Source organism: Camellia sinensis, chromosome 3, assembly GCF_055761805.1.
Source record: "Camellia sinensis isolate YWXY chromosome 3, ASM5576180v1, whole genome shotgun sequence".
In the NCBI taxonomy this organism is placed as follows: domain Eukaryota; kingdom Viridiplantae; phylum Streptophyta; class Magnoliopsida; order Ericales; family Theaceae; genus Camellia; species Camellia sinensis.
The window spans coordinates 226358074-226379570 of NC_138963.1; the positions used below are offsets into that span (position 1 = coordinate 226358074).

At 41.2% G+C, this 21497-nt stretch overlaps 1 protein-coding gene across 1 annotated transcript; it reads right to left on the reverse strand.

Annotated features, from left to right (window-relative positions):
• Window positions 1-12623: 12623 nt before the first annotated feature.
• Window positions 12624-20932, reverse strand: LOC114257236 (cinnamoyl-CoA reductase 1-like). Its single transcript, XM_028197000.2, has 6 exons — window positions 20651-20932; window positions 20213-20382; window positions 18838-19023; window positions 18523-18685; window positions 13193-13382; window positions 12624-12978 (listed from the first exon to the last, which is right to left on the reverse strand). The coding sequence occupies exons 1-6, from the start codon at window positions 20766-20768 to the stop codon at window positions 12846-12848; spliced, it is 960 nt and encodes a 319-aa protein (XP_028052801.2). The 5' UTR covers window positions 20769-20932; the 3' UTR covers window positions 12624-12845.
• Between the last annotated feature and the right edge of the window lie 565 nt (window positions 20933-21497).

Sequence of the window (21497 nt, forward strand, 5' to 3'; positions counted from 1 at the left end):
TCTTTTTAAACTGCTGGTCAATTGTTGTGTCTTTATGAATTAATGCCTCATAGATCACAGGTTCTTTTCCTACAATCTCTGTTGCATCAATCTCATAATTAGGATCTTTATAATACGTCTTGTATGATGCATTACTTCAATCTTGTTCTTCCTCTAGTAATGCTTCATACCTAGACACCTTATAGGTTAGTTCCATTAAGTCTCTAAACTCAGTTGAGTCAAACTTTTTTCGAAGCCTAAACTCTAAACCATTTCGAGCCAATCTCACGAATTTTGGCTCTGGTAGGATGATCCTACATTTGTTTCGCGCTCTTTTGAATCTGGCAATGAATTGAGCAGCCTTTTCATCATGCCTTTGGCTCAACCTTGCCAAGTCTGCCATGGAAACTTCTGGCTTTGTTTGGAAAAACTGGGCATGAAACGCCTTCTTCCATTTGTTGCCAAGTTTGGATAGAGCCAGGTGTAAGATTAATATACTATACAAAGGCTGCCCCAATTAGAGAATTTAGGAATAATGTTAACTTCATGTAATTATTATTGGTAAATTCACCACATTGAGCAGCGAATCTAGCAATATGTTCAACCGTTGATTGGTTTCCATTCCCATAAAAAGAGCAAAGTCTGGTATCCAAAATCCTTTTGGGTATTCATGCACCCTATCTACCCATTCTGGATATGGCTTTCTGTACACAAGAGCTTGAACCCCTCCGAGCCATTAGTCCACACATCTCTCTAACAATATCAGCAATTTGGTCCCTATGAACCATATTTTGTGCCTGTTGAACCACTATTGGAGGAACAAACACAGGATTTGGGGGACAACCTTGTGCCTGAGGTCCTTTTGGTCCATAGGGCGGTATATTTGGGACTGGTTGTCCCTGTGGTGCTGGCTACTGTTAAGGGTATGGGTGACCCCTCTGAGCCTGTCCTACGAAAGGACCTACGAAAGGTGTTAGAACAAGTGTTGTGTCTCTTCCAATTACAGGAAACCCTTCCAACCCTCCGGGTACAAATTCTAACAAAGGATTAGTGAACCTCCTCGTGCCAGGTATGGCTTCGAACATGAGGTTTGGAAACATCCTTATACCATTTTCTGGTGTTGGGCCAGATCCGCCAATTTACATGGTTTCACTATTAAGTACTGAGGCATTTTGATTTGTCACAGCCCTCGAAAGAGGCTTATACCAAGACTGAGGCGATGGTCTTTCATAGTTTTGGTTACTAGTTTGACCATTAGTATGTCCATTATTTTGCCTCTTTGCTGAGGGACATTTGAAACTTCCTCTATGTGGCTTGCGTTAGTTGGTTGATGAGTATTCATTCGATCCAAAAATGATGTTGCCCATCTTTCCATTGTGTTCATTAACTGCTGTCCCATGACATCTACTAGGCCTCCCCATGGATTCATTGGCTGAGTAGATGGAACAGTGGATGGTCCAACTCCTTGACTTCGTCCAATACTCTAAAAATGTGGTACTTGCCCCGAAGTGCTGGTTTGTTCGACCATAGGTTCTGATAAAACAAGTATTTCCACAGGATGTGTTATCACATTATCTTCTGGATTAGGTATTTCTACCTCTCCTTCCACGCCTTCTTCCAAGCGTTCATTTTCTTCTTATCTCCTACATCTAGCCATTTCAATTAGTCCCACTGAGCGTGCCAAAAATATATGTTGATTTTTTTGCTTTCGAAGGTTATTATTATAATTTTGAGCGTGCCAACAAGGATCAATTAGTCCTTATAGAAAATTAATTGCCAACCAATTATCAGACAATTGTGTTTTAAGTTCTTTCAACCTCAATGAAGATGACTTTTACTGGTGGCTTTGTTTTAGGAGAATTAAGTAAGCAACAACTAAATGAAGAACAATTGCAGCATTTCATTAAACAAAATGAAAGACTTACAATGATCCAATTTAACCTCGTAGAGGTTTACATACATATATATATATATATATATATATATAATAGTGAATCTTTACCTTTTCATGGTTGCGAATGAACCCTGATCTGGAAAGCCCACCGGGTAATATTTGCTGCTGCCATGACTTGTCCAATCATTTATTACGACATGACAAAGGTAAAAAATGGGCGGGCTTGCTGTTGGTCAAAACGGATTATGTATTAAAACAATCTAATTTAAACTTGTCCATTTAACAAACAGCTTTAAATGGATTGGATTAAACTAGGTAAGTGTAAAACAAATCAAGAGAAGCAGCTAAAGAAACTATGGCTCCAAAAATTGTGTTTAGATTATGGATAATGCCTGTCCAAATTCATAATTCTCACTCTTCTTTCAAAATTACTATATAAATTTGTGGGGAAGTGGTTTTTGGAAATACTCTTCTGATCCTGGGGGACGCTCGTGATCCACCGATAGGCACCTGAAAGGAAGTAAACACTCCGGTCGGGGGTGCCGGAATTAGCACTCCGACGGACAAGTCAGTCTCTCGTTCTAGATTACTTGTATTCTAAGTTAAATACCACAATTATCACATACCTCTTTCTGGCTGATGTCTCTTCTATTTATATCTTTTCTTCTTTGGGCCTTGGGATTAGTTCCAAATCCAACCTCCTATTCGGCATATTTTGTAATAAATCGATCTTCACTCAGCCCTTTGCTTAATCGACTATCTAGCCGAATAAGGTTGGGTCCGAGTTTCCGTGGCAATGGCCGAATGTTTCGAATCTTGATTCTTCAATGTTCGACTCTCTGGAATCTCTACGACTCCCAATATTCGGCCCCCCCAATTGCCCCCCAAGCACTCCACTAGCGGCAGTTGGCTGGAGTGTTTGGCTTTGAACTCGAAGAGTCAGAACCGAAATTCAGCGGCTGACTGTATTCCAACGCGAATGTCTGTCCACACGTTTCTTGGTTATCATTTCAACTTCCCGCCTCTTCGTACACTCTCATTTATTGTGATTTAAAATTTTGACGTCTTTTCAAATAGATACACGCTTTTAGACGCCCGTCGCTGGATTGCCTTCCGAACTACCTCTGCGACCTCCTACTCTTCTCTACCTCCTTCGCCACTTATAAGTTCTCTCCTTCTTTGCTTTGAATTTCTTTCCTTGCTTTGTTTTTTTGGCTTAACATAATCATATTGGCTGGGGAGAATGGCGAAACATTTAAAAGATCTCCTCTCACCGGATCGAATTTCTGGCTTCCGACGCCATTTTTCCATCCCTAATGACGTTCGTCTGTCTTTTATGGCAGACAACACCCTTGATATGGAGAGGGTTGATGAAACCACAATCGTCTTTCCTCTTCTATCAATCGCAGAGGGCGGGGTCCATTTCCCCCTTCACCCACTCCTTAGGGCCGTGCTTTGCCATTGGGAGTTAATCCCTTCACAGCCCAACGTCAATTTCTTTAGGATTGTGATGGGGATTGTCGAACTAAACCACCGCCTTGGGCTTAACCTTGGCATCCCCGCTATTTGGCATTTGCTACGCCTTGGCCAAGTCTTCTGGTCGGCATAGGCGTTATTTCCTTAGAGCCAAAGACACCGACCATCAACCAGTGACTATGCTTTCCAGCTCTGGGAAGCGAGTCGATGATGTTATGGTCGTCGTCCAAGGACACTGGGAATTTGGCGAAGGCGAGGATCGCCTTGATCGTATTCCTAGACGGAGGGGCGAACCAGGTGGCCGAGTATCATCTTTTATTCATTTGTTAAATTTATAAAACTTCATTTTTGGGATTTTATGGTTTTGCTTTTGCAGGGAACGATTTAAAGAAAATCTTGACCTCATCTGACGACGCCGTCCTTTCAGAAATCAAGATTGCGCTCAAGTACTTCGACCAACGGAGTCTTCAGAAGCAGGGGAGGGTGGCCCACGTTCTGCTCCGCTACGAGCCAACTTATACGACCTTTTCGGTGGCGAAAAATATCTCAATTCCGATCGGTAAGGAGTTTCTTGTCGCCCGTATCTTGACTGACTTCAAAAATTTGAGGCAAGTCAGTTGCAGGGAATCAGATTCGGAGCGACCGGAAGTAGTTGAGGCCGCCAAATCAGACGAAGCCGAAACAGAGGTTGACAAGGCTTTAAAATTAGCATTTGAGGAAGCCGGCCTCAATTCGGCTGATAATTCGTCCACTTCGGGTCGAGAGGACCGTCCACTTGACGGTATTTTTCAGGGTCTGGAGGATCTTCCCGGCGCGTACCCAGAAGATATGGCTGGGCTGAGCCTCACTAAGCTTGCCAAGAAAGCAAATGCGGAAAGGATAGCTGCGCGGCGAAGGGCGGAGGAGATTCGGGCTGCCGAATCTTAGACTCAATCTCAGTCCTCCCTGCCCGTTATTGAGGAAGTGACGGCAAAAGGAAGAATCACCGAAACGAAACCCTTGGTGCAAGCCAGTGTAGAAGCTGAGCAAAGGGTGGAGAAGCACCCTGCCGATGTCGAGGTCGGCACAGAAGAAGATCGCGCCGACAAACGGCCTCGTTTGGAGGAATCGGATGTGATTGTACCTTTTGTTATTTAGCTGAAGATGAAAAATATGTCGATCTTCTCTGATGCTTCGGTAATCAAAGATCCAGCAGTTGCACTTAGTTTGGCGACGTCCGTTTTACTGCCTGCTGATAAGGTAACTTTTCGGGCGGAGCCGGATCTGGTTGCAATCGCGTTGGCCACGCAATCAACTCTTTTGGTACATATCTTGACTCTGTCTTTTCTCCTTACACATTATTTTGGTTTTAACTTTCTGTTTTGCAGACCGTTGGAAGGATAGCCGACATGGGTCGTCGCTATCATGATGCCGTGGAGCAGATTGGCCGTTTACAAGTGGAGGTTGAGGGCCAAAGGAGTAAGGCGCAGATCGAGGGCGCTCGTGCTGAGGCCGAGTTGGAGAGAGCCCGTAATGCTGAAGGTTTGAGATCGGTCGCCGAGGAGAGGGCGAATGCGAGCGACGCCGCACTTAAATTGGCCCAAAGGGCGAATTCTAAATTGAAGGTTGAGTTGGAAGAGATGAAGGCGGCGAAGGAAACAGCTGACCTGAAGGTTTCCAGCGCATTTGATGCCGGGAAAAAATCTGCCTATGATGAATACGTAGACGAAGTCTCCAAGTTTGAGAATCGGGGCTTTAGACACGGCTAGCTCAAAGCCCTTGCTGCCGCTAATGTGTCTTTGGCTGCGCCAATTCCATATGAGCAAGTGGATGTTGAGCCGCTGGAGTCTGATTCCGATGGCTGATTTCAAAGGCGCTTGTTTTTTGTTTTAGGATTTGCGTGTATTTTTCAGCTTTTTACAGTTTTTTGCTTAGTAATTTTCATATGTAAAATGGTTACAATTTGTGCCCAATTTACTTAATGAAAATTCATTTTGTACCTCGCTGTTACTGATGAATGGAATTGCTTTGGGTCAAATGTTGTATAATTGCCGACTAAATGATTAGGACGCTTTAAAAGCCAAAAATTGGTGAATGAACTGGCTGCGGCATATATCGATCGGCATGAGGCCAGTGTACGTGGCCGGCTAGATTAATAAATCCGCCCTTGCCCCAGCCAGTGCATGAACTTCAAAGGCATTGATCAAAAATTGCCGTTTAGATAGTTAGGCCGTTTTAAAAGCCAAAAATTGGTGAATGAATTGGCTGCGGCACATATCGATCAGCATGAGGCTAGGGTACGCGGCCGACTAGATTAATAAATTTGCCCTTGCCCCAGCCAGTGCATGAACTTCAAAGGCATTGACCAAAAATTGCCGTTTAGATAGTTAGGCCGTTTTAAAAGCCAAAAATTGGTGAATGAACTGGCTGCGGCACATATCGATCGGCATGAGGCCAGGGTACGCAGTCGGCTAGATTAATAAATCTGCCCTTACCTCAGCCAGTGCATGAACTTCAAAGGCATTGATCAAAAATTGCCGTTTAGATAGTTAGGCCGTTTTAAAAGCCAAAAATTGGTGAATGAACTGGCTGCGGCACATATCGATCGGCATGAGGCTAGGGTACGCGGCCGGCTAGATTAATAAATCTGCCCTTGCCCCAGCCAGTGCATGAACTTCAAAGGCATTGATCAAAAATTGCCGTTTAGATAGTTAGGCCGTTTTAAAAGCTAAAAATTGGTGAATGAACTGGCTACGGCACATATCGATCGGTATGAGGCCAAGGTACGCGGCCGGCTAGATTATAAATATGCCCTGTCGTTTGGAGAGTAGCGTTAATGAAATTGCCTCGGGGGCGCTGCAAGTATTAGAAATAAATGGGGGGTGGCTATTTGCGCCAGTAACTTCGCTTACTGTGTTTCAAGGCAACTTATCGCGAATGGCAAATAGAGTTTTCTTCAACAGCAGAGGCGAAGGTCAAACTTTGGCTGAGCTTGATACTGTGATGAATTGCAGCAGAGAAGCCACTCATGTGGGAAGTGGGGCGTCCAAAAAACGGGAAAAACGTCAGCCTCCAAGTCGTTGAAGTAGATCACCCCGAAAGGAAAAACAGCAATGGGGAAGCTCTCCGCGACCGTTGAGTTTCGCAGTTTTCGTAGAGAACAGACCGATGACGGAGGTGGACTCCATTATCAGGGACCCAGTGGTGGTGGTCGAATTTGCTCGACAGATTTTTCCACCGGAGGTGCAGCAGTCGATGGTTGGATCGTGGCACTTCAGGCTGCAGAGGCTCTTTAAGCAAAGGGTGTCGATTCGGCGTTCCCGCGGTACTGACATAATCATTTTCCCTTTTTCGCCTTTGAGGTCGAAAAGAGCGACGACGAGGGAGAGGCCGCATAAAAATATTCGTTGTAATGTTCAGGCGCTGATTGCGTCGAAAATTATGTAATTACTTGTCAGATGAATAAAATGCTATGCTGTTAATATTCCTGTTGCCTTATAATTACTTGTCAAATTACGTAATTATGTAATTCTTTGGCATATATATGTTTGCATGTTTTGTGCTTTATTGGACAGGGATTGTTCGAATAAACGGTTTTAACCGGCTCGTCCTAATGGAGCACGTCACTAAATATTTATTCAGTATGCTCGTTACATTGCCCAAAAACGGTGTTGATAAGACTTCGAATCCGACATTTTCTTTAGGTATTTATTCGGCTCCAGGCTCAGGCTTGGACGAGGTCATGCGCCAAGGGGCTCCAAATCCGGAGACTTTGAGTAACCGATCGTGATATCCACGAAGGCCGCTCCGAATCCGGAGGCTTTTTTGGTCCAACGACGTCATGTGCCGAAAAGGCTCCAAATCTAGAGACTTTGAGTGGCTGATCGTGATATCCACGAAGGGTGCTCCGAATCTGGAGACTTTTTCGGCCCAACGGCGTCATGCGCCGAAGGGACTCTGAATCTAGAGACTTTGAGTGGCCGATCGTGATATCCACGAAGGGCGCTCCGAATCTGAAGACTTTGATTGGCCGATCGTGATATCCACGAAGGGCGTTCCGAATCCGGAGTCTTTTCCGGAACACTTTTAGAACAATTTCCGACTAGAATCCTCGTATTACAAAAGTGGAATTTGTACATGGCGAATCGTTTAACACTAAAATTATTCCCCACAGGTCGGGTTTAATGATAAAACTTTCGTAGGTGGGTCGAGTTCCAAGGCCTTGGAAGACTCCTTCCTATCATATCTTTCAGCCGATATGCCTCTGTTCCTGCGATGGAATCTATTTGATAGGGGCCGTCCCAGTTTGGACCAAGTTTTCCATCAGCCGACTTCCTGTCGGCTGGAAACACCTTCTTCAGGACCAATTCTCCTGGTGTGTAGCGGCGCAGCTGAACTCGTTGATTGTATGATTTCGCCAACTGTTGTTGGTACCGTGCCATGGACGCAAGGGCGCGGTCTCTTCGTTCCTCAATTAGAATCAAATTCAAAGCCAACATCATGTCGTTTTGGCCTGTATAAAAAACTTGCGACTTGAGGGTCGGGAGGCCGATCTCCAGGGGTAAGATCACCTGGTTGCCAAAGCATAGGGCAAACAGAGTTTCTCCAGTTGATCTTCTCGGCGTTGTTCGATGAGCCCACAATACACTCGGCAATTCTTCGACCCATTTGCCTTTGGCTTTCTCCAGCCTTTTCTTGATGCTGTCCATGATGGATTTGTTTGAAGCTTCAGCCTGACCATTGCTTTGGAGATAAGCCGACGTAGAAAAATACGGTCGGATACCATATTTGTCGCACAGTTCTCAGTAAACACCACAATCAAATTGAGTGTCGTTGTCTGAAATAAGGGCTCTTGGAATGCCGAATCGCATTATGATGTTCCTCCACACAAAGCGTTTAACATCAACGTCTCGAATATGTGTTAATGCCTCCGCTTCGACCCATTTTGTAAAGTAATCTGTTGCGACGATCAAGTATCGCTTATTCCCTGGGGCCCTCGGCAATGGTCCTACGATATCGAGCCCCCACTGGGCGAACGCCCAGGGACTGGTAATAGAGTTCAGCTCTTCTGCGGGCAAATGGGTTAGTGGGGAGAACTTCTGGCACTGTTCACACTTTTTCGCATAACACTCGGCGTCCGCTCTCATTGTCGGCCAATAATACCCCTGCGTTATAGCTCGATGGGCCAAAGAACGCCCGCCAGAATGGACACCACAACTGCCCTCATGCATCTCAGACAGAAGCTCCTCGACTTTGTCTGGGTGCACGCATTCCAAATATGGACCAGAGAAGGATTTTTTATAGAGCCCTCCTTGCGAATCTAAGTAGTATCTCATAGCTTTGTTTCGCAACTTGTGCGCTTCTTTCTTCTCCTCTGGGAGTTGGTCAGAAGACAGGAAAGCAGCAATGGGATCCATCCAGCTTGGGGCAGATTCTATAACGTTAATCTGGACTTCCTCCGAAGGGCCAATGCTTGGCTCCGGGATGAAACCTACTTCGATAGTCCGTTTAATCTCTGAGTTGATGGCGGAGGCTAGGCAAGCCAAGGCGTCTACATGGGTGTTCTGATCACGTGTTATCTGGTTTAACTCATGATGGTCGAATTTTGCCAACAAGGAATTGGCCGTTTTCATGTAGGCCACCATGCAGTCGTTCCTTGTCGCATACTCCCCCTTTAGCTGGTTGATCACCAGTTTTGAATCACAAAACACAAGCAAACGCCGAGCGCCAAGAACGTGCGCGTTCCGTAAACCGGCTAGGAGGGCTTCGTATTCGGCTTTGTTATTTGATGCTTCGAAGCCAAGCTTAACGGCCTGCTCAATTATTGCACTGTCAGGAGACATGATGACAACTCCGGCTCCACTACCCCGCTGATTGGACAATCCATCGCAATACAACTGCCAAATATCCCGAACATAAATCCTCCAGTTCGGCTTCGGTCAAATTTCGTCAGGCTTGAAGTCGGTCAAGACACCAGTGAATTCAGCAACAAAGTCGGCAAGCACCTGTCCTTTGATTGAGGTTCTGGGTAGAAATTGAATATCGTATTGGCCGAGTTCCAGAGCCCACTTTGAAACACGTCCGGAAGCTTCTGCACTGCGTAGTACAGACCGGAGGGGATAGTCTGTTAGCACCCCAATGCTATGACCCTGGAAGTAATGCATCAGTTTCCTCGCCGCTATGACTAGGGCTAGGATGAGCTTTTCCAGCAGAAGGTAGCGTGTTTCGACATCAACCATTGCCTTGCTCACATAATACACCGATCGTTGCTCTCCCAGCTCTTCCTTTATCAGCACGGCGCTGACGGCCTGGTCGGAAACTGCCAGATACATAATGAGCGGGTCACCAAGAGAGGGCGTTGCCAAGAGTGGTACTGAGCGGAGGTATGTCTTAAGGCCGTTGAAAGCGGCTTCACATTCGGAGGACCATTCAAAAGCCTTGCCCTGCCGTAGTGTATGAAAGAATTGTCGGCAGTGATCTGTGGAACGGCTGATGAACCTGTTGAGCGCGGCGGCTATCCCCATTAACTTTTGCACCTCTTTTACTGAACGGGGGGAGCTGAGCTCCAGGATTGCTGTGATCTGCCTTGGGTTAGCTTTGATTCCTCGGTGACTGACAATATATCCCAAGAATTTGCCAGAGCCGATTCCAAAGGCACATTTGGAAGCGTTCAGCTTCATTCCATATTTGCGTAGGATGCCGAATGTTTCTTCAAGATCGGCTATATGATTCTGCTTTACCTTTGACTTGACCACCATATCGTCAATGTACACTTCCATTGTGCGACCGACTTGCTTTTTGAACATAGTGGTGACTAGTCTCTGGTAGGTTGCCCCAGCGTTCTTTAGCCCAAAAGGCATAACCTTATAGTAGTAGGTTCCTCTTGGGGTGAGGAATGCAATTTTCTCCTGCTCCTCCGGATGCATGGCAATTTGATGGTAGCCTCTGTAAGCATCGAGGAAACTCATGCGCTGATGGCGTGCTGTAGCATTTACCAGTTGGTCTATCCTTGGGAGAGGAAAACAGTCTTTGGGGCAGGCTTTGTTTAGGTCCGTGAAATTAACGCAGACTCGCTATGTACTGTTCTTCATCTTCACAACTATAATATTAGAGAGACATGTGGGGTAGGTAACTTCCCTGATTACCCCTGCATCAAGCAGCCGGTCAATCTCTTCAATCACAGTGGTAGTGTACTCTGCGGCAGATCGCCTGCTTTTCTGAACGATCGGCTTGCACTTAGGGTCAACATTCAAATGATGCTCGAAAACAGTTGGGTCGACGCCCGGCATTTTATATGGGGTCCATGCAAATACATCAAGATTATCGAGCAGGAAGGATACTAGCTGCTGTCTGTCGGCTTGATTCAGGGAGGCGCCGACCATGAAGAATCTCTCTAGATTGCTGTCAATCTCAATTCGGTCTAAGTCTTCCGTGGCTTTCTCATTCGGGAGCCGCCCGACATCGTCGAGGCTTTTATGATCCGGCACCTCGATGGAATTAACTTGCAAATCCTTTGGCGTCTTACTGGAGAGGAGATAGCATACTTGTGTCGATTGTTGGGAACCACGGATCTGCTCGATGCCGTATTCTGTCGGGAAGCGCAGAAGCTAATGATAGGTGCTTGAGACAGCCCGCATAGTATGCAACCAAGTTCGCCCCATGATGAGATTGTACGGCGAAGGCAGCCTGACGACCAAGAATTCCACATCCACCGTTCGGGAGCCTGCTCGGACGGGTAGTATGATTTTTCCCAACGAATATTCTGGATTTGCGTTGAAGCCGAATAATGGATAAGGAGCCGGAGACAAGTCTAATTCGTTTAAGCCAAGTTTGATGAAGGTCTTGTAATACATAACCTCAGAAGTATTTCCCTGGTCTATGAGAACGCGCTCGATAGTAAATTGGTTGACACGTAGTTCAATGACCAGTGGATCAATGTGAGGGACTGTTATGCCGATAAGATCAGAATCGTCGAAGGTGATACTCGGAGCTTCATGCAGCCGTTTCGCCGGCGTGAGTTGCTTCTGGGATGCAGGGTGTGTTTGAATTGTATGCACAACTGAGGGTGTTGGCTGTATATCATATGGATGACTGTAAGCAAAGGTGATTCCCGCCGAAGTACAATTGGTCTGGTTGCGCACGTTTGGACATGGTGCTGGGGCTGAACATCTCGGACCAACTCCTGAAGGTCTTTCATGGCATAGCTACTGTCACGATCGTGATCTTCGCGATATTCACACCGCCTATCCCTTCTTATCGTGTCGGGAGGTGCCACCGCTTCTGATGGCCTGGTGTAGAACGAGGGGGCCCACTTTATATACAGACTTTCTTCGGAGGAACTGGAAATTTCAGATCATCCATTCTTCTTGGGATCCGGGGATAATAAGTCAGAGCTACTATCGGTGTCTTGAAACCGGGCTCGAGGTCGTCGATCACCTACTTTCAGAGGTCGCTCAGGATTTTGGGGCACGGCTTGTTTGGATTTCGCTACCTCCAAACCCAAATCGTGACGGAGACGCTCGTTCTCATCGATCAAGTTTTCCAACCTCTGCTCATTTTGCTTTGCCTGCTCCATGATTGCTTGCATTGCCTCATGTTCTGGAGTCGAAGGTGAGGCGAAGTTCAAAACGCGTCTTGTTGGGATAAGCTCCGGTTCGTGCGTGTTTGTTGGAGTGAAAACGTCTACCTGCGTGTTTTCATCAGTGACTATTAGAGGGTCCTCTGTCACGTCCGCCATTGATATGCTTGAGAATTCCCACAGACGGCGCCAGTTGTGGGGAAGTGATTTTTGGAAATACTCTTCTGATCCTGGGGGACGCTTGTGATCCACCGATAGGCACCTGAAAGGAAGTAAACACTCCAGTCGGGGGTGCCGGAATTAGCACTCCGACGGACAAGTCAGTCCCTCGTTCTAGATTACTTGTATTCTAAGTTAAACACCACAATTATCACATATCTATTTCTGGCTGATGTCTCTTCTATTTATATCTTTTCTTCTTTGGGCCTCGGAATTAGTTCCAAATCCAAACTCCTATTCGGCATATTTTGTAATAAACCGATCTTCACTCGGCCCCTTGCTTAATTGACTATCTAGCCGAATAAGGTTGGGTTCGAGTTTCCGTGGCAATGGCCGAATGTTTCAAATCTTGATTCTTCAATGTTCGACTCTCCGGAATCTCTATGACTCCCAATAATCGACCCCCACAAAATCTATGATCCAAATACAGTCACAAGACAAAACAAGATAAGTGACCAATAAACAACATACATCGTCATATCCTATCCACAGTATCAATTTCCACAAAAACCAAAGTTCCATGTAATTGTAACATTATTGCAGTGTTCAAATACAATATTTCAAATTACCTGAGAGTCATGAGTCATAATGCTATTGCGAAAATGAACAACCATCGTTTACAACAATACCCAATATAACATCTATAGAACAGAGAGGTTCTGGATATGAGAATGCTTGATGATATAACTTGTAAATACTACAACAGAATGCCAAGATCATTTAGTCCAGAAGTCCGGCTTGTCTGTAGCTTTCAATGGAATCAATCAGAGTTTCTTCTATCGGTCTGTAACTCCAACCCAGCTTCTGCAATTTCTCTGAACTGAGATTTTCTTCTTCCTTTCCCTCAGTAAATCTGGCAATGTGTAATTGAATGAAACAGTAAATTTTAACCCAACAAATGCAACCCATAGTAATAATTCAGCTACATTTATTGGTGATAGACCATAACTATAATTCAACTACTAATACCTAATCTATCATATAATATAAATTAAAAAATGAAAAAGAAATTCGTACAACAGGAAAATCCTTTTAGATGAATATATTATGGAGAGACAGAAACTTACTTTTTAGGATAATTGTAGTTCGGGTAGTTTTTCCTGAGTATTTCCACCAGATCTTGTGACTTGATCATGTAAGCTATGCATATATACCTTCCTTCAGCTTCAGGCTTCTCATATGCCAATAGCAGTGCTTCAGCTACATCTCGTACATCTACTATCATCCTCAACTTGTTTTCGAATTCATCATATCCCTCTGTAAATAACAGGATTGCGAGAAGTCTGGACCTCAAGTGCTACACTTTTCACTAACAAACCATTTTCAAGAAGAAAAAACTATATACTAGATGACTAGTAATAAGCAACGTATTGATGAAGTCATGGCACAACTTATGAAAAATTATGCACTGCTTGAGTGCCTTTCAAGTGCGCTCTGAGCAAGCCTCTGTGGGCTCCCATTATGCAGAAATCCCAGCACCCTGCTCAAGCACACTTTCAAGTGGGCATCAAGAGCAGCTCTATGGACTTCTGTGAAGTTGAAATGTCACCAATTTCTTTAAACCTAGGGCTCTAGACTTATGCAGAGCTCCCAGGGGGTACCTCGCTCGAGCGCTCTTTGATTGGTGCCCTTGGGACTTGCCCAATTAATCTTGTTTTGAACAGTTTCCGATCATAAAGACCACAAGACTAAGCATAAGTTATTCTAGTCAAACTATGACATGAAAAGCATGTGTCCTAGACTAATACAAGATATCATATGTAAATAGGATCGAAGCACAATTTGCATTATCTCTAAAGATCTTTAATCTTGATCAGTTGGAGACACTAACCTATTCTCACTAACACACATTTTGTCTATGGAAATTAGCAAGGCATTAAATCACTTTACAAAATACTCGGGAATAAAGGGAGACATGATCTCTATCTGCTAGCAATTCATTTGCAGGATGTCATCTTGAATACTGTCATGGAATCTGTGGAAATCCAAATCATCTATAAAAATTTCTACAAAATGTTAGTTACCTCAATTTATTTGGCTGTGGAGCTCATTAGGTTGGAATGTTAAGTATTTGCACGTGCCTTCTCTTCCCATTTTATTTTTTTATTGCATCTTTCTTTTACTTTTTTCCTCTGTGTGTGTATTTTTAGGGGTGGGGGGATTGGTTCCACAAGATTGATATCCAGCTTCAAGTGTTCCATTTAAGTGCAACCAAAGTTGACATGCTGTTTCAAAATCAACCCACATCCAACGCTCTATTGAAATACATTTTTGCTTTTTTGAAGAAAGCAAAAATGCAGCATTTGTTTGCACAACATTTATTTGTGCATCCGTACACATCAAATTATACACATGAATGAGAATGATTATATGTACGTATACATGTACATTTATTAGTTATACATGCTTTTATGACCACTTATATGCCTATAAGTTCTTACATAAGTATTATACATACCTTTATGCCTATATACAAATTTATACATTTATATATGCATATTTTTCTACATAGAGATGCATCATAAGCACTTCTATGCATACATATATGCTACACATGTTTTACTATATTGATGTTTAAATGTATCCATACCTAATTGTACATTATATGAACACATGTTGTTATCAAAAGTAATTTCATATGCATATTTATGAAGATCATGGAAAGAAGAAAAATAGCAAATTCGAAATTTTACATGAAACACATTTAGGATATCAAGAATTAAAGATTTGGAAGAATTTCAAGTTTTCATATCATTATAGTAGGTTTTAGTAATTAAGGGTGTAATGGTAATTCCAACAATTGTTGGACATAGGTTGTAGGGGTCGCCCATGAATTTTATTTTGGGTCAAATTATTAAATGTGTCATTATATATGGGTTTTATTATATCTAAAATAATTTTAGTGGTCAAAAGTTCAAATTTTCTATTTTGATATTGAAGTGGAATTAGAAGTCATTAAAGTTTCCTATTATGATTGAAGTAGAATTGAAAGTCATAGTTGGTCTAGATCTAGAATATTAGTAGTTGTTAAATATTTTTAGTTTCTAAATTTGATTTATAGTCCTTATAGAATTAAGAGTCTTTAGCTAATAAATATATGTGTAATCTCAATGATTGGGGAAAAAGAGTTAATATTATGAAAATTTGAGGTAGTGTTTGTGTGATTGGCATATCCGTTGTGAGGGTGAAGCACCTCTCTCTCTCTCTCTCTCTCTCTCTCTCTCTCTCTCTCTCTCTTTTCTTCTTCTTCTATCCAGTAAGATTACTGTTCACATCACCGTTCACAATGCTTAGAACAACCACCCAACAGCCTCTAAACACTTGTGTTTTCATTTCCAAAACCCTACATTTTTACAAACCCTTAAACTACTATATTTTTAAATACTTTTGCAGCCAAAAACTCCTACCAAATCTAACCCAATAAGTCTATTATTGTTACTGCCAGTATAGTTAACCCGGGCTCACTATTTGTAGAAAAGTAATCCATACTTGTCCTACATTAGTTTGGTATCAAAGTTTCAAGATCCTATCTTGTTCGTTACCAATCTTTTGATGAAATTTCTTTCTTTATTACAATGTTGACAAGCATTGAATTAAATTTGAAATTTGAAGCCTTGTCAACTAATTATAGAGCTACTAAGAAAGATGTTGTGATGTTAAAGGAGGATTTTGGGATAATTAAGGAGGATGTTGCAACAATAAAAAGTGATGTGCATACTATCCAGACAACTTTGAATGGATTGAAAGCTTTCATGAAAATATTAGTGGTTGTTGTTTTGGACAAAATTAATATCTAAGAGCAAAAGGATGATAGTGTTGTAAATTTTGAAGAAACTATAAAAGAGCAAGATGAACATGTCGCTAATATTGAAGATCTTGAAGAAATGAAGGCAAAATTTAATTTATTACTAAAGAAAGCATGACAGATCATCTTGATCAAGAATCTAAAGCCAAGGAAGCCAAACAAAATAATGAGAATGCCACTGAACTTTCTGGTTTTCACAAGATAAATGAAGTTCGTATTGAGTATGTTATTCCTAATAAATTTGATGTGGTCAATGGAGTGATGACAACATTGAACTTTTTGATTTTTTCATCGTTCATTCAAAACAATCAATTTAAATGGTTGCAAGTGTAAGATTCCATAATCCTCATACTTCAACATTATAAAATTCAAGGTCAAGGTTGTTCAAATGCAAGGGAGAATGATGAAAACCATGGAGAAAAAAAAAAGAAGAGCAAATTTGGAATTTCACATGAAGCACATTTAAGGCATCGAAAATTAAAGATTTGAAATAATTTCAAATTTTCATGTCATTATAGTAGGTTTGAGTAATTAAGGGTATAATAGTAATTCTAATAATTGTTGGACATAGGTTGTAAGAGTCGCCCATGGGTTTTATTTTGAATCAAGTTATTAAATGGGTTATTATATATGGGTTTTAATTAGGGGTGGGTGCAGGTCGGTTGCGTCCATAAAACTTCTAATTCACCATCTGTCCGCTAAATTGGCCGATTGGAGAAAATCAATCTGCATCCGTCCGCTAATCCGGCGGATGTGGATTGAGCGGATTGGCGGATAGATGCAAATCGGTTTGGCAGTTCAAAATTTTATAAATTTTCAACACAATTCAACTTGTGCACTTCCTAAAATAAAAAAATAAAAAAGAGAGTATTACAATCAATGACTTTAAAAAGTATTACAATCACTGCATGCCTCATCCACATAAATGAATTACAATATGTGGTTCTTAAAATATAAAAACAATTCAAACCACCAAAACCATGAACAGAGCAGTAATAGAGATTGTATGCCTCTGTATTGTTACATCTATATCTGTTTTTGAAAACAAAAATCAACCAGAATATATCATCTTTGTTATTTATTATTTTCAAAGTTAGATTTAAAAACCAAAAAATATAAATAAATAATACATTTATTTTTTTCAATTCAAGAAATATATTCAAGTTGAAAACTCTTATTCAAGTTGAAAAGTCTTTTTCAACAGACTATATTCAACATAATATTTAAACTCTTTTTCAATTGAAAACACAAGCAAAATATCTAAACAAATTGAAAACACAAAATCTTACAAATTAGTAGGGGTGCTCATGGTTTGGCGGTTTGGTTGCGGCCAAAGGAACCTCAAATCTGCCATCTGTCCAGAATTAGGAGGATTGAAAAAATTAATCTGCAACCATCCGCTCGTCATCACGCATCCGTCCAAAATTCAATGGATCGATTTGGTTTGGTCGGTTTGGGCGGATCAGTATATCCGCTGCTCACCCTTAGTTTTATTATGTCTAAAATAATTCTAATGGTCAAAAGTCCAAATTTCCTATTTTGATATTGAAGTAGAATTAGAAGTCATTAAAGTTTCCTATTATGATTGAAGTAGAATTGGAAGTCATAGTTGGTCTAAATCTAGAAAATTAGTAGTTAAATATTTTTTATTTCTAAATTTGAGTTATAGTCCTTATAGAATTAGGAGTCTTTAGCCTATAAATATGTGTAATCTCAATGATTGAGGAAAAATAATTAATATTATGAAAATTTGGGATTGCGATTGTGTGATTGGCTTATCTCTTGTGAAGGTGAGGCACTTCTCTCTCTCTCTCTCTCTCTCTTCCCTTCTATCCAACAAGATTATTGTTCACATCACTGTTGAACAGCCATCCAACAATACCTAAACACTTGTATTTTCATTCCCAAAACCCTACTTTTTTACAAACCCAAACTCCTATTTTTTAAATACTTTTGCAGCCACAAACTCCTACCTAATCCAGCCCTATAAGTCTATTGTTGCGGCTACCAGTATACTTAACCCGAGCTCACTACTCACAGGAAAGTAATCCACACTCGTCCTACATCACATATACTTCCATATATGGCCATTTCATACTTATGTAATGACTTTAATAGGAAAGCGTAATTAAATTCTGTAGGGTGACTTCAGTGCTTTTGAAAGGGTTCAATCAAAGCATTGCAAGACTGAATTTGGAGCTCAATTGGCCTCACCTTCTAGAAGTTCAATCATAATGAGAATGATTGGAAAAACAAGCATCACCATTCCTCGAGGCTTAACATCACCAAAACTCGAGCATTATATACATACATTTATCCTTTTAATACAAATTGGATTCCTAGGTTGTAGGCTTAAAGCATGACAAGAAGGATAAAGCAGAGCAAAAATGCTTCCTATATGGAATGCAATACCAAAAGTAACTGCTCAAGCATTAAACTTCAAAAGTTAACATTCCACCGCAGCATATAAACATGCATAGGAACACATATGAGCACATCATTTAGAATAAAAGAAAATAAGATTTACATCGATAAAAAATGCTACTTCTACCTGAGAAAATAAAATGATATAGGTTTGGTTCAAGTAGGTACCTTTTGAAAGCTTAATGAGAACCAAACTACTAGCATTTGCTGTGGACTGGAGCATTGGTCCCAAAACATGGGTTGGACACACTCTTACAACATCAAGCCCACTTCTTTTTGCAAACTCAAAAGCCTCACTTTCCGCTTTTGTTTTGGAAAGACAATACCAATTCTAGGACAAAGAACCAGAAAATCAATATAAATATAGAAAACATGAGCATGGAACCTACAGTTTTAAATAGCTTTGAATAATATCAAGAAGAAATGCACTACAATCGCAACATAATCATTACAAGTTTAAAGTTGGCTTGTTTAATTGATTACATTAGTTCTTCTGCAGTATTCCGCATCAGACCAACAAGACTCGTCCTTCACTTGACCCTTGGGCCATTCAGGGTTCAAGAAAACAGCAGCTCCGGCAGATACAACCACCACCCGTTTGACATTTGCTTCAGAACATGCCTTGAGTACATTAAGAGTACCCTTCACAGCAGGCTCAATTAGTTGCACCTGCACTAAAGCTATTAGATACTATGGAAATAAAATAACTCAACCAACTCATAACACATTAAAGTCCCATTGAAGTTAAGCATTCAATGATTACACATGTCATCACATTTCAATCCTGTGATGCACTTCTTTACCTGTGGATTAACTTTTACTATCACAGATGCAACCAGGGGTTTACAGCAATCAAGAAGCCCACAGTTATGCATTCAACAACTTCATGGACCCAATTTATGAGAGTAACTGTACAAAATGCCAGCAACTCCCCTAAGTGACATGCCACATTGATCCCCAAATGGTGAGAAGTAGGGAAAGGTGCTAACACTTTAATAGACAAGTGCACATAAAGAAACTAGTCCAAGAGTGTAAAATACAATTAGGAGCTTGGAACATAGGAACATTAACAATGATTGGAAAGAGAATGAATACTATTTTTTTTTTTTTTTTCCTCACAAGAAACAAATGGGTAAAGGAAAATCTAGGGAAAATGACAAAAAGGGATCTAAAGCAGTTAGGGAGGTTAAAATTAAATTGAAGGCTTACAATTCTCTCTATCTTAAGTTCTAAGGATGGAGAACAAGATATATAAGATGAAGAGAAAGAAAAGACGGAGACCAAGTTTAGGTAACAATTTGGAGATTATCTAATATGTCACCAATGCATTAATATAGGACATGAATGGTCTTACTCATTAAACCAAAGGGTTGGTGACACAACATCTGGTATTCAAAATTTGGTACCCAAAAGTCACCATAGGATTACTTGCTCAAAAAATGAACCCATGTAGCCAACCCCAATTAATTGGGACAAAAGTTTTGTTGAGATGAATTAAGAATTGAACAAAACACAAGCATGGTCGGACCGGTATCATATTTTCACGGCTCTTATTCTCGTAAGTTGGCTCAGTCCAAAAAAGTAGCAAAATGAAATAGCTAAACACATTAGATAAAGAGATGCAATATCCAGAAATTCTCGCCGCCATAAGAATCCAAGTTACAGTAGAATTGGAGCTATATGGGGTGATGCGGGCTGAATGTATGGACTATGAAGCAGTGTTACGTGGTCATCCTAATATCAAGATGAGGACAATATGCAACACTCCACATAGGTTCAGAAGTCAATATAGATATAAAATTGCCAAGAAGAATGCAAATGATTTCAATAAACAAGTTCAATCACAAGGTATTCTTGCCTCCGGATCTGGCAAGCTGCCGGGGGGAACTGGACTGGCGACATGGAACACTCCGACACACCCCGTGATGGCTGCAGAAAGAGAGTTGTAATCCAGCAGATCCACCTTGAAGAGTTTAAGCTTCTCGGATGCTTTTTCAAGTTTTTTCAAATGAGAATTTTTCTCATCATCTCCAAGATAAATTGAATCGGATTTACCGAGCCATATGAAAATCTTTTAGATCAAGGAATATATGTTCATAAACATGTTATTCTAAATTAAAACAGAAAGAGCATCAACTAGAGAGAGAGAGAGAGAGAGAGAGAGAGCTACAATAATCATACGAGTTGAATAGATGATGAGATTGGTATGTAAGAGATATAACAGTGGTTAGAGAAGCGATGGAAAGTTGAGGAGAGGGAGAGGGAGAGGGAGAGGGATAGGGATAGGGGGGCTTACGAGGATCTCTGACGGTTCCATGGATGGAGTAACCATTAGAGAGAAGAAGCTTCACCAACCAAGAAGCTACGTACCCTCCCGCCCCTGTCACACACACTGTGCCCTTCTCTTCCGCCATTCACTCGCTGAGTCAACCACTACTACGCCCTACAGCCACCACAACCCACTCATGCTGCCCTCACCTCATCAAAAACACAAAGGTCTTATAAAAAAGATAATTACGAGTCGGTTACGTTTATTTGATTTGACTACACACCCACACCCTACGAAAACCAACCACTCAAACTGCAAAAATTACTATTATTCTTGGGAGTAATTAATTTAGGGTTATTTGGGATGTCTTAAATAAATATATTTTTGATTTTTTAGATTAAAAAGTTGAAAAAAATATATATAATTATTTGGGATATTTTTTAATTTTTTACAAAAAATATATATTAAAAAATTATATAAATTAATGTATAGGAGAAGATTTGACGAAATAGGTGGTATGGTGGGCTGACGGCGAAGTAGAGGTTGGGGATGATTCCTTGCTTTTTGGACATTGAATTGGAGGTATTGTTCTTCTCGTGGGGGCTCATCAGGGGTCCCGTTTTGCTAATCAAAACCGTCTATGTGTAGAACTCGTCGAGCACTATCTTCTTGTAAAAAATCACATTTATCGGATATCGATAACTATCTGATCAGATTAGTTTTTTTTCAACCGTTAACTATAACACCATCTATTTTATAAATTTTAACTGATTTGATCATATAGTTACCGATATCTGATCGACGTGATTTTTTACAAGCATATAGTGCTTGATGAGTTCTACACATTCAGCGGTTCAGATTATTAAAATGAAAC